The sequence below is a fragment of the Anomalospiza imberbis genome, chromosome 9 (genome assembly GCF_031753505.1).
Source record: "Anomalospiza imberbis isolate Cuckoo-Finch-1a 21T00152 chromosome 9, ASM3175350v1, whole genome shotgun sequence".
In the NCBI taxonomy this organism is placed as follows: Eukaryota; Metazoa; Chordata; class Aves; order Passeriformes; family Viduidae; genus Anomalospiza; species Anomalospiza imberbis.
In genome coordinates this window covers 23,431,738-23,445,920 of record NC_089689.1, presented here as the reverse complement: position 1 = coordinate 23,445,920, position 14,183 = coordinate 23,431,738, and the positions used below count along the sequence as shown (strand labels likewise).

The window sequence follows — 14,183 nt, the reverse complement described above, 5'->3', positions numbered from 1 at the left end:
AGCATGCATTTTTCAGGTTTCAATCTAGCTTCTTTCATCAGATGCTATTGTAAGAAAGGCTGTCTGAGTCAACATTTGCTTACATTTATTAAAAATAGTTGTCTTGTGTTTACATAGTTCCTTTGATCCAGAAAAATCCCCAAACACTTTGTAAGTTATACTTGAAAGGGTTACTTCCTTTACCCTGAACAGACCACGTTGGGACCAAGGCACGGCAGCAGATTTAAAATGGATAGAAATATCACAATAATTGGGTTGGTCCTCACCCCCTTAGAGAACCATCAGTTTTTCATGAGCTTCAGAACAATTCCCGGGACCATAATGGTGCTTTGGACTTTGGGGGCAAAAAGCAGTGCCAATACTGTCTGTCCTCTTGGAGATTGCCTGTTTTTCATGCACTTAGCAGATATAGAGGCAGTGGTACCTACTGCACCAAGCACAGGGCTGGTGAGATCTCACCCAGGCCTACTGTTTCCAGTTTGGAGCATCTCATTCCAGAGCAGACATGGATCAGAGCCAGGGCAGAGCAGAGGAGAGGATAGAGGGAAAGCACTTGAGGACTTGCAAAAGAAGGTGGAGGGAATTGTTAAAAAAAAAAAAAAAAGGCTGAGGTGAAACATGGTTAAATCTTGAAAATATGTGAAAGGCTCTTGAGAAGAGGAAAGGAATAAACCTGTCCATGGGGACAGGACAAGTCATGACCTTACATTGTAGCAGGGGAGATTTGGTGAAACATTAGGCAGTAATTCTGGGCATCACAAATGGTGAAATGCTGGAGTGGGTGTCTGGACAGATTCTGGAATTGCTATCATTATCACTGTTTTTTTGAGACTGGATGAGACATAAATGTCAGGAGGGGTTTAGATCTTGTTCCTGTGTCTGGGACAGATGGGCCAGAAAGACACTCCTGGTCCTGACGTGTGTCCTTCTGCTGTGGTGTCCCGTGTGCTCTGATAAACCCTGCATACATGGATGAACCAAGTCATGCTAAAAATTAGTTTGGGAGCTCCCTTCAAAGTCCTTGCAAGACAAACCAGAGCAGAAATTCTCTCAATGGATTGCTTGTGTGTTTTATTTTTCAGCTTTAAAATGCTCCCAAACCATCAAGGTGCCTCAGCACACCCCCAGCTTAGAGGACTTGAATCATGTAATTGCATTCAGTAGAATCTGTGCACAAAGCCTGTGCCTGAGGCCCCATTTTTGGGGAAAGTTTTACACATTCTAATGATAGTAAGACAATGTATGAGTAATGCAGAAATTTGAAAAACTGCGCTATTATCTAATCAGAAGAACAAGCTCATGAATATGATACCGCAGGTCATTTGGCTAAAACGTACCTGGAGTCTTCCAACTTTTTAAAACAATCCCATACACAGAAGCAAAAGAGAGGTATGAACAGCAGAGCCAGTGGTTGCCTGTTAACCACAGATCATGTGGAATGTTTTATTAAAGATCTTTTTATCAGACACACAAGGCTGAAATACAGAATATCCTGGTCTGGCAAGAGAACTCATGATAATAATTTAGATTATTATCCCACAGATCTCTGATTCATTTTTATTATTCTCTATGTTCATTTCAAGAACATTCAAATCCTCCCCAAGGAAGGTTTCTGCTTGAGTTCAGGGGATTCTGCTTCATCCTTCGGGAACGTCCAAGGGTCAGTGAGATCCTACGTGCACATGCAAACGTCCTCAGAGGGAGTTTGCAGAAGTCATCTCCTGACACCAGGGCCACCTCTAAGATTAGGTTGTAATCCAGCCTGGCTGTCCAGGACCCCTCTGTAATGCCTAGGAAGTGAAAGACCTTGAGCAAGAGTAAGACCCCCTAGAGACCTGCACTGGAGTGAGGTGGACCAGCTTCTGGAAAGGTTTCCCTCCCTGTTCACTATAGAAACAGCCTAGTTACAAACTGGGACCAGAGGTTTTACAAGGACTTGTAGCATTTGGTAAAAGGGATCATTCTCTTTAAATATTTCTAAACCACCTTGGCAGTCAGCTAAAAGTACATTAAGAAAATGTTTTTTATGGATAAGCTGTGATTCATTTGCTATTACCAAATGCTTTGTATGCATTAGTGGAAACACACTGTTCTTCTCTTCTAAAGCACTCAAGGAGTTTTTGAAAACAAACAACCCCACCTAACAGTATTTATCTTAACAAGAATGCTTTTATACAAATGTAATGTCTTGAAAACAGAAAATAACCTCATTAACTAAGAAGAAGTGGTCAACAATTCTCAGGTCCTTGAATAAGGGAGAAAAGAAAATCAACAAAAAACAACCAATCAACAACAACAAAAAAACCCCATCCCCCCAAAAAACAAAACCAAAATACTTATGGAAGTTGACTAGAACAAAGAAACATCATATAGAGACATAAAATGTTGATTTAAGCTGCTTTAGGGAATCCCTTAGATGGAGCTGGCTGATGAGTGGGCTTGTGATGCTTTTACAGGTTCCCTGGCCAGCCTGTGTGCACAGAACATCCCTGAGGAGTAGAAAGTTTGTGCAAGGGAAACTTTAATCTTACTGGAGAATCAAGCCCATAAAACGTGTCAAGAGCAGGATGGCAGGAATTCTGAATGGCATCTTGGTGATTTTTTAATTAAAATTTAAAATCAGACCCTCCTTGTAGTTTAAAATTTAATTTAGGGCAAAATTTTGTAGTTCTGTAACGCGACAGTCAGTACCAAAAGATGAGGACAAACACCAACATGCTTGCCTTAGGGAAACCAGGTATAGGGGAAAAACCCAAGTTGTGATCCCACTGTCAGTGCTACCAGACCTGTGCACCACATCATCACTCAGCAGGATAAATGAGAGCTGGATCAGAAACTGAAGCATGACTGCGTTTGTGTTGGATTACTCAGAGCATGCAGTACCTCTTTTTGTCAGAAGTTTGCTTTAAGGATGCTTTGTGTTCATTGTGGGAATGATGTTACTTATGTCACAGGAACTTGGCCACACAGTTTCTAATCCAGTGCCATTCCTGCCAGGCTGAATGGAAACAGCAGCATTAGTTTATCGCAGATCAGCTCTTTGTGTTAAGTGACTGCAGCAATTCTGGTGCAATATAGCAGAAACTCTCAAGCTGGGTGTCTTATATCATCACTTCAAGATATAAACCAACCACTCACCATGGGAATTCAAAGAACTTTCTCCAACAAGCCTTTATTTCAGAGTTCTCTGTTCACAGCGGTTTGTTGCTCTGGAACAAGCACTGCTCCTCATTGTCAGAATCCTAATACTGGTTGGATGGATTTTCTGCTCTCATGAAGAAATTCCTATGTCTTTAATTGAACACTGCCTTCTCTTTTTACTCTAATTCATTGCACATTAGTTAAGATCAGTTCTAGCTGCAGAACAACTGTCCCACCCATAAGCTGTGGTGACAGTATAAAGGATAAAGGAAGAAATGAAGTGACTTCTCCCAAAACTCAGGGGGAAGTGTAATGTGCAGGGATTGTCCATGGGATTTGATGTTGACCAATGCCCTCTTCAGGGTGAGCTCTGATCTTCTCAGTTTGTGATTAACTCAGCACATTTGAAGCATCTCAGCTAAAATCTATCTTGGTATTGCTTAGACAGAAAAAGACAAAAGCCTTTAGTTCTTCTAAATTCTGTTTCTGTGCAGGAATCTGAAGTAAGACACTATTCCTTTCATCTGATATTATGCAAGACACAACCTTTTTCTTCCAAGGTCAAGATCCTGGATACTGTAGCTAAATATTTATAGGACTGCATGGCTTCTTACCCCATTAAAAATTATATGAGGGTCATTTTCAGTGCCTCCAAATCCCCTTTATGCAAGATTTAGAGAATCTACAGGTATTAGTATCACATCTTTTTTTTTCCAGGGGACCTTGCCATTTTTCTCCTCACTTCTCAACAGAATGTCTTGGGTTTAAGTCCAAAATCCACCCTGTGCAGTTTGCATGCTTGGTTGTGCCGCTCCCTGACAACTGGTGGATTATGGATCATCCAGTAATGGATGCAATGGGGGCGTTTTATGAAATGGAGATTACAGCTTACACTTCCAAATCAATCGTAAATGGACCTTTTTGACCTCCATTGTCATGGGAGTCATGATGAATTCCAACCTGCAAATTCAAATCAAAGTACTAACTCAAGCTACAATCAATAAGCAATCACACTTCTGTTGACGCAAATCCAGAGTCAGGGAAACCTAGCAGCGACTGAGTCTGGTTTTGGCTTTGTGATTTGATCCAAAACGGCTTAAAGCCAAGAAAATAAATGAACCTGCTCAATCTCTCCCATGCTCAAGGTTATCAGTTGTGTAAGGGTATCCTAGAAAGTTCTTTAAGGCTTGTGAGACAGGGAAGGAACGTATTCTGGACCCGCCTGGTCACACAGTATGTGGTTCGTGGTGCATAAGACATGTCAGTCAGACATGGCAAATTTTCAGACCTTTGGTGAGAAGAAAGGACATAAGAATGAGGTCATCCTGGGTCAGCAGGAGGATACATTTAGCACCATTTCTGGTGCTGGCCACTAATGGATGCTTTAAAATGGAGTGCAGTATGTCAGATACATTAAGAGCAGCCCCTCTTTGGCTATATTTAGTCAGCAGCCAGAAGCTGAGGGACATCCTGGATCAGAGCTGTTCCCACATCATCGCAGTTACCAGTCTCTGGCTCTCTCCCTGGTGTTTAATGTGTGCAAACAACAATAACAACAACAACAACAATAATAATAATAATAATAATAATAATAGGAATTGCCATTGTGGTTGGTACCACTTGGGATGACAGTTCTCAGAGCAGAGATAAGAGTTTTCATGTTTAATTTCCTTCTCTTGTGTTTTCTTCCAGCACCACCACGTTGCCTTCCTACATCAGAATAACCAATGGCTACATCACAGTCAAACCTCCCATCTGGATTTCCAACCAGCTGGATCAGAGGCCACGTCCTGACCGCCCATCCCAGCCCCAGCCCACAAGCTCAGCCCCAGCCAGCCTGCCATGGCCATCAGTAACATTTCCTCTCTGCATGGCCATAGCTTCTTTTCTCCTGAGCCTACTGCAGCCCTCCTGACCACATTAGTATTACATGCAATCCTTGGAATAGAGAGATAATTTATGAACAAATTGGAGTTTTAAGACAACAACAGTTACAAGCTGGACCTTCTCAGTGACTCAGTAGTGCCTTCTAGCTGATTTTGTCTCTTTGCCCAGATACATTTTGAAACTCTAAAGCTTTATTGTAACACTGACTTACATCTTCTTTTTGTAGAAGGATCTTTATTTCCCATAGTGCTATGGGGTTTTGTAAAATATACATGTTCATATAAAGGAAAAAAAAAAGAAAAAGAAAAATGTATTTATTCGACTGGTAAACTTATTTTTCTTGTTGTATATGTTAATAACATCCCTATTAATCAGTAGTGATGGTGAAACAGATAAATTAATATTTTCTATATTTGTTTTCTGACAACTCTGCAAATGTCTGAACTGACACCAAATGAATGCTTTCTTTGTTTCTTTAACCATTGCATTTTACAGCAACTGTCCAATAAGTACATTTCTGCTGAACTTCTTTATTTTACCTCTTTTATCTCATTAGCATATTATACACTGAATAAAGCAGATCCTGCTCTCTGAGGCCTGTGCCCTTTAGAAAAATAAGTGCATTCTGAACTCATTAGCTGCCACAATCTAAAATGCCAATTATTTTTACATGACTTAGTAAGTCATTATTCAGGATAATCCTCTACATTCCCCCTATTTTGTCTAACTAAACTATTTAACTTGTTCAGAAATTGCCAGTTTCCCCCTTTGCCCTGAAATTAATTCACCAACTAACGCATATTAAGACACGTTTTTCTTAATAAAAAATTGCTTTTAAAGTCTGGAATAATCCTACTTGGAATTATTTTCTACTCTCCCTCATTTTATATAAGCCTACAACCTTTTCAAGCATAAATGAGAAGAGAGCTTGGTCTGTCTATAGATTATAAAGATGTAGTTCTGTTAATCTATAGAAGTCCTTTGTACCAGTTGTAATAATGCCCATGGGCAACCTGGAGGCAAAAAACATCTACAGATTCCTTTCTTTTGCTACCATGAGCTGATAGAGCTGATATCTCTGTGCTGAAATAATTATGTCTTGTCCAAAATCTGCTCAACACCACAGGAATCAAACTAACCCCCATCTTATGGAGACATACAGAACATTCTTCCATTTCTAAACTGTGGTACCTGACTTAGATGGAAAAGTTGTGACACCTTACCCTCACTGAAAAATGTGCTCCCTATCCAAACAGCTGTTGTTGAGGAATGAGATTTACATCTGTGTGGAAAAAACACCTGGTGCCATCTTAAAAATTATTATGTTTAAAAAGGCATGTAGATGTTTTTTCACTACCAGAACAGGATGAAAAATCTCTTTGGATACAAGAGTTTATAAAATGAGTTTTGGTTGAAATTGTAGGGTTTTTTCCTAAGTCATCTACAAACCAAAAATCAAAACTATGTGATGAAAACATCTTAGTTAGAATTCTCCAAATCAGAAAAATACAATACAAGCTTTTCTTTAAAAGCACTAAGAAAAGCAGTGCTTCTTCAGTTTGGAAAAAAGATAATGATGATAATTATAACCATGTCACTGGTAAAATTCTGTCTGAAAACAGCCCTGTAACTTTCCCAGCACCCCTACAGCCTGGTCTCTGGAGCTGAAGATGATTCCATGCAATCTGCAAGACTCTGCAGTGAGAGAGAGTTCAGAATTCACAGTTTGCTTATTGTCATACCAGTTATTTCATAAAAGTAAGTTAGAAAGTAACTAGACTACAAAAATCACAGGATTTCATGATGAAATACTGAGCATTTCCATCATGCATCCCAACCCATTGCCTTGCAAAGGCCAGGGACAATACAGGTAATTTCTTTTTAACTTACTGGGCACCACGATCCCCAGCCTTTGCTCTGTTTTTGACAGCAGGTTGTGTAGGTTTCTGGCCAATTTAAGTGGGTAATAGCACAGAGTGCTATAAGCTTCCCCCAACAGTTGATAAGGCTGAGTGGAAAACTTTGAGCTTTGCCCCAAATGTGAGATTCAAACAGACCTCGTGCATACTTTCATATTGTGTATTTTGGCTAGCAGAAGATTAGAGATGTTAGTTTTGGACAGAAGCCATTCACCTTGCATAATATTTATTGCACAGAGATGGATATTGAAAACATATTTTGAGAACTTTCATTTTGGTTTTATTTGAGCTATTACTCTAGAAATGCCTTCATTTGAATATTATGGTTTAAGAGACCTTCAAATGTAACAGTAATGCATTTTAAAAAGATTATTGGTTCTCCTGAAGTGTTCAAGGCAGAGATGAAAACTCAATTATAATGTCTTATTTACAAGACTATAACTGGAAATAAGGTAGGTAAATCTTAAGGGCAACGATAAGTTACGTAGTAAAAGTGAACAGCCAACAAACCAAAACCCATTGAATTTTATTTGTTGTAACCGGATTGTATCCAGAAAATATTCTGTGGTACTATCCCAGGAATAATTCCAGGTGTTGGAAAACCTACAGTATAAATAGACAAGACCATGTAAAGATAAGGGAGAGAAAAAAAAAGAGCAGAAAACAGAAACAACTTGTCCAAGACTGTAAGGAAAACCAACAACAGGACAAGACTAGAAACTGCAATTCTGAAGTTTCCTAATCTGTGGCTTTCTCCATAAAGCTCTGGGGATTTTTTTTTTTTTAATTAATATTAGGAGCACACAATTCTCTCCACACTCCCAGCTGTCATTGTGCTGCACAGAATAGTCACTCTTTTATCACCAGTGATGTTTTTTGACTCACTGCTACACTGGACAGTAATATTAAATTTTCATGAGCTCAGATACTGTGGTATGTTTGGCTATCACAGGATGGAAATGGCTTGGATATCAAAGTATGTTTTAACATTTTTGCATTTCCTGGCATTTTGTCTGTAATTCTGGGAAAATAATGAATTTTACTAGAACCTCTGTGCTGCTGCCCCACATTTGTGCAGCCCAGGTGTCAAAACAAGATGTCTCTTGGATTTGGGGTCTACACACCTGATTTTTGCCACCCAGAAGCAGCTCCCTCAGTCATCTGAGCTCTCTCTGGCTCAAGGAGAAGACATGACTTAAAGGTTAAGTAGGTTTCTGTAGATCTTAGCTCAGGAACCCTACTTGAATGGCTTCAGCACAGGTCTCTGACCAAACACTCCTTTTATTCTCTTGTCTTACCCTAAAGCACAATTTAGGGTCACTTTCTTCAATACCGTGTGCAGAGCAATGCTGGATAATGAACCCTCACTGTGGTTGATAAAATGAGTTGTTTACTAATCAGCTATGGCAGCCCATCATTAATTAAAACACAGTAGTACTGGTTAGCACAGACTTATGCACACTGTCACAATGGATCATGATTTCTGAATTTCTAATGGTTTTCTAAACCATGAGTTTAAAACCTGGACCAGATTTGATACGTGCTCTGGAAGCAACACTGACTACCAGCTACCAGCTTCAGAGGGTTTCAGTTTCCTCTGTGGGTTTCTCAGAAAACTAAAAACTGACTCAACTCTTTCTTCCAAAGGAAAGCTCAGACTCCCATGTTATCACAAGATTCCAGGAGCAGGAGATTTAGCAAAAACATTCATGCCTACCACATAAAATAGCAAACACCGGTGATCCTGCTTATCTCTGAGAATCAGCATCAAGAGAGTCACCCAGAGTCTGGCAGTCTAGGACACAACTTTGGGTGAGTCCAAAGCTCAATGGTCACATGAGTCATCTTCTCAACTCAGCTCCGAGGGACACCAACAAAATTCACATTAAATGTAACTGTAGCATTATAAACAAATGCTGAGTACCTGCCAAGATCTTGCCCTGGTGGAATAAATAACCTCATCAGCAACAAATCTAATCTCTCCCCTTTCAGTGTTTTAATGCTTTTCTTACTTAACTATAGATATTATATTAACATGCACTGCCACTTGGAGAACCAGTCACTAAGCTGGGACAGAAGGTATTTTATATTTTATGACTGAAATGGTTTCTGTTCAATCCCTAGAGCTGTTGAATAATGCAATAAGTCTTCTGGCAATAAATGATGAACATGATTTATGATAACTATGCTTTATACAGGTGTCAAAAATCTGCTTTGTTGAACTTCCCTTCCCATTCCTCCAAGCTCCACTGTAATTTAGGAACACCCAAGGTACAGAGTTGTATATTTATCCAAGTTCTTCAATATACAACTGTGGAGAAAGAGAGAATGGAAAGAGGGAGAACTTAATCTATGTTTAGTGCATTGATTAGTCAAATGATATGACTCAGTCATTACCATATACCACTGTTAGGGAGGAATTCCCCTTCATATATTTATGTTAAAGAAACTGAAGTTCCAAGGTTATTATCTCAGCATAAGTGTTACCATGCCAAACTTTGCTTAGTACCGTGTTTCTGTATTATATCCAAAAATTATATGGTCTTGTCATATCTCTGAAGTGATCAATGTTCCATGAGTGTGCTAAAAGTCAGCTTCAATTTAAGCATGTTTCAGCTTAACTGAAGCAGAAAGATAATTTGCTGAAATTCAAGATCATAGGGTGTGTGTGAGTGTGGGTGGGTGTGTACATTTACGTGTGTATGTTGTCTATGTTCTGTCCCAACCCAAATTCAGCCTTTTCTATGACTAACATTTCAGGAGGCACCTTACTCTAGCTAAAGGCAGAGAGGTCTTTGCAATAAGTAGGTAATACTTTCCTTCTATAGGACTGATGAACCATCCTGCAGACTCATGCTCACACCGAAATTCAAATTGCATATTTGTCACTTTTCAATTCAAATGTATTTCAGATATTTTTTCCTGTTCCGCCTCCTGCTTTTGTGAACTGTTTTGAAGAGTGTAATAAAAAGATGCTTTCTAATATTATTTTATCAAAATATTTTTGTAGCATAATATATTAATAAAATGTTATTATAAATCCATAGCACAATAATCTTGTGTGTCTTGATTCTTTCCTTTGCACTAAAAGCTAGGGAATCACTGAAAAAAGGAACATTCTGTTTGTGTGGCTTAGGCATGCTGCTGCTTGTATGCCCAACACCAACATGGGATGAAGCATGGAGAAAGCAGAACCAAGCTCTTTCTTTCTAACTACTCCCTTCCCTCCCTTCCCTACTAAATCCATTTGCCTGGTACTGTAAAGCAGCACTGCAAGCCTTGGAGCTACACCAGCAGCACCATTCCTGTCACTGGTGTTAGAGCTCAAGCACTGGTGCTGGGAAGCACAGAACCATCTCTTGTCTGGCACAAGGGGCAGAAGGGCCAGGAAATGATCCCTTCCACACAAACCAGCTGGAGTGTGTGCAAAAGCCCAGATGGAGCATCCATGCTCACTCCTGGTGGCTGCAGGAAGCTCTTTTCTCCCATTAGTGTTCTTTGAACCACTATTCTCCCATTAGTGTCCCTGTTGTTGCCACTGGCAAAACAAAAAAAAAAAAAAAACCCATTGAACTGTGTCTCCATTGAGGATGGAGCAGAAGCTGCCTCTCCACATCAAGATACAGACACACAGATTTACTCATTTTTCTTGGCATACTGTTTTTTCTTGCATCCAAGCCATGTCTTGTAGCTGACACTGCAGACTTCTTGCTGATCATTGTTTACTTCTTAATTATGTGCTAAATCATTTGGTCTTTAACACACCATTTGGAGAGGACTCCACCAGCAAAGCTGGTTTAGAAATATCCACTGTAGGAAATGCAGTGGGAGGTATAAACACTGGAGCTTTTTTGAATGAGCTAAAGACGGCACAGGAAGGGCCTGTTGCAAAACAGAAGGGCAACTTTTGAAAAACGAAGCTAAAAAGAGTCCATCTATTGAAATACCAACCAGACTGCCAAAGCTGTTTGCCATCCTATCTTTGGAGTCTCAGCCCATCTGGAGAGTCTGTGTGGTCCAGCCATGGGCTATCCCTGGCCCTGGCAAATGTATCTGAGGGAAAACATGCCATTGCTTGTGCACTGAATCCCCACTGGGTAAGGGCTGAGCTGCACCTGATTTGTGGAGGGACTGAACACATCATGCCTGACTGGGGGAAAGCTGGAGTTAAGCTTAATGCTATGGCAGTTGTCTGCCCCAGACTGATCCCAGAGATGTATTCATCCAACACACACAAAGGGACTCCATAACATCTCCAGAGGTTCAACTGGAGCAGAGGGAACCACTGAAAAATGCATTAAAGTATCTGTGCCCAGTTAGATGTATGCAGGGGGTGTCCAAAGACAAAAGTAACCAGGCATCCACAAGTCTACTGCCAGTAATGGAAACAATAGTAATAGTACCAAGAGTATATGTTCAGATTGCTAAATATCTGGATGGTGGGAATAAAACTACTGAATATCACTGGGGTCTTAAAATAAAAAACATTGAAACTAATAGAGAATTGCAAATTCTGTATTGGCTTTTTTAACATACAATTTCTCCCATTACAAAGAAGAGCAGTGAGTCCTGAACACCTGATTCATTTGAGCAGCAGGCCCCAATCCTGCAATCTCAAAATCTTGTTCCACAGCATGCCAGCACATCACTAGCTAAGGCTGCACCTTTGGGTGCAAGCCATCGTGCAAAGCACTGCACTTCATTCCCCTTTCCACATTTTCATTCCACTTTCATTCCATTTTCCACATTTAACAAGGATACAATTAAAACAGCAGAACAAATTCCACAGAGCCAAACCTCCACCAGGCTAGTTTTCAGAGGAACGATAACAACAATAATTGCGACAGTGAGTTCATGCTCACAGCCCTCATTCACACCTGGAGCTCCCTGGCTTCTTGGAATGAAGTACAGCTTGAACAAGGGGACCAAGATAATGTGAGAAAACATCAACAACAGGCAGATAGAGGCAAAGCAAATGAAAGACAGATGTAGGAAGGAGAGTGAGAGCTTTCTGCTTTGCGCTCATCCCATATCTCTGTTGTCCTATAGAATATCAGTCTGTTGTCCTAATGATATCAGTTCTGCAGTCCTCCTGTGTGACATATGATGTACCTTTCTTTCTTCATGTGAAAGCCATTGGTTTTCGTTATAAATTGATGGATATGCAGCCTCAATCAGCCCCATGTGACTGAATCATTCTGAACAGCGGTGCCCTTTTTTCTTTCCTGCAGCTCTCTGCAGCTGTTTGTCTTGGCAAGGGTAGGTTTGTCCCCAGATTCATCCTGTTTGAAGTCCTTTCCACCCACTCATGTTAGCCTGAGCATTCACCTCATTTTTAATGGCAGCATTATCATCTTCAGTTTTGCACTGGGGAGAACAATTCTCAGAAGGCGAAGAGACAGAGACTCACACCTACCCATCATTATTGAACAAACTGTCTTCATCCAAACTGTAGGAGGCAAGCACTTCGAGGAATTTGCCAGGAATTGTTTTTCTCTTAGCAACAGTCCAGACCTAAAGTGGACACAGATATGATCTGTGATATCATCTCTCAACCAGAAGGATCCTATGAAGACCCATTAGTTCAGACAACGTGTGCTCTGCCTGGTGGTTGTGGACTGAAGGATGGACAATGCTGGCTGTGTTCTCTGGCTGTGCCTGGGCCAGCTGTGGCCCTGAGGGCAGGATCCAATCCACATGATAACCTTATCCTGCTGCTGCCTTTTCCTCCAAGCAGTTCATGGACAGCCAGCCATTTGTTCTAGACCCTGTTTGTGGCACAGAGTCTGATTTGCCACTGCTCAGTCGCTGGGAGACATCCCACTGTGCAGAGCTTGGGGACGGACATAAAGCTTGGCTCCCCATCACTGAGGGTTTAGTGATGACACCAGCACCTGGGTCCCTCCTGTGGTTGAGCAGGCCTGTAAAAACACATGTGAAGTGAGATCATGATGCATGTGAAGAGAGTGGAATTCCTTGGTTTCTCTTAAAAGTATCTAACTTTCCCTGGAACCTCACCCTTCCTGGGCCATCTTTATCCAAAACCAGTAACACAAGGGGTGGGGTGGGGGGAAGGTGAGGGGAAGGTTAAAGTATTGGTGTTAATGGAAGACTCAGACATTAAAAGAGTTTGGATCCAGGTTTGGATCCTCTGTTGCCTGCTGCCAGGAACAGGCCCTGCTTAAAAGGAAAGTACCTATCTCAGCATGCAGTCAAGAGTAATAATAAAGCTCTGGTCATTCAGAGGCAGGGAAGAGGAGAAAAACACTCATAAATGTGCAGGCTTATGTTTCTCTTGAACTTTTAAAATAATTTTCTCTCCCACCCAGAGATTAGTCATAGAAGCAAATGATACCATATCTGGGAAAGAAGTCAGGTGGATGGAAATGATCTTTGGGGAGGAGGAGAGGAGGAAGGGAGCAGACATTTGCTTCTCTGTCTGCCTTGCTCACCTTCCCCTTTCTCTGAGACTGAAATACAAATGAAAGAGCTGGGAAAAAGTCAAGTGTTTGAGTCCAGCCTAAGGCCAGTGGGGGCTTTAAGTCCATCCTCAGGCCAGAGTGGGGTTTTTCTATTTCTGTCTGGTGGAGTCAGGGATCTGACTTTGCCACTACATGATCCCCTAGAGCTCCCACTCTGCAAGAAGCTTCATTTCTCTCAGAGGCCCCCATGAAATGATTTTCCACACATTTTTCCAGACTCAAATGAAAAAGAAAAGGCTAAGGGACTAATGAAAGCATGCTCATAAACACCATTCTCTGAGAAAGACTAGCATTTGCTATGGTTTTCAAAATAAAATTCCAGGCCCTCCAAGTACTTCTGAAGCACTGAGCCAGGCTTCACAACACCCAGAGGTTTCTGGTAAAGAACAACCTCAGCCCCCTCTTAATAAGGTGGGAAAATGAGGTGGACAGTGGATTTTATGACATGCCTGAAATCACGAGGGACATCCATGGGAGCAGGATTCAGAAGGCAGACTTTCCTCTATGGTACACTGTTCTCCGAAACATGGCTCATTTATTTCAATTAATAGAGCTTTATAAGGGCTCCCCTGCCACCTTTTTTTGGCATGAATTACTGCAAAGACACTGAATTAAAAGCACCAAAGGGCATCATTTTCTTTTAGTGTTTAAAGAAGCTGTTTCCATAAAAGCAGACTATGTGAAATTTGCCTAAAAGAATAAACTTAGGAATAACATAAAGGATTAGAACTGAAAAATAGATGTCTTAAAAATC

At 40.8% G+C, this 14,183-nt stretch overlaps 1 protein-coding gene and 1 long non-coding RNA gene across 3 annotated transcripts in view; one reads left to right on the top strand and one right to left on the bottom strand.

Annotated features, from left to right (window-relative positions):
• Positions 1–10,002, top strand: part of TRABD2B (TraB domain containing 2B) — a 266,250-nt gene extending 256,248 nt beyond the window's left edge. The window contains exon 7 of one of the 2 annotated variants that reach the window (XM_068198673.1): positions 4,834–10,002. In XM_068198673.1, the coding sequence (XP_068054774.1) occupies positions 4,834–5,056 (223 nt within the window). In that variant the 3' untranslated portion in view covers positions 5,057–10,002. Of the gene's footprint in view, positions 1–2,456; positions 2,571–4,833 lie in introns of those variants that run through there. The other variant, XM_068198676.1, reaches the window with a different exon arrangement.
• On the bottom strand, positions 2,885–12,781 carry LOC137478697 (uncharacterized). The gene is made up of 2 exons (XR_011001736.1): positions 12,364–12,781; positions 2,885–2,990 (listed from the first exon to the last, which is right to left on the bottom strand). It is a non-coding gene; the product is annotated as an uncharacterized lncRNA (long non-coding RNA).
• Between the last annotated feature and the right edge of the window lie 1,402 nt (positions 12,782–14,183).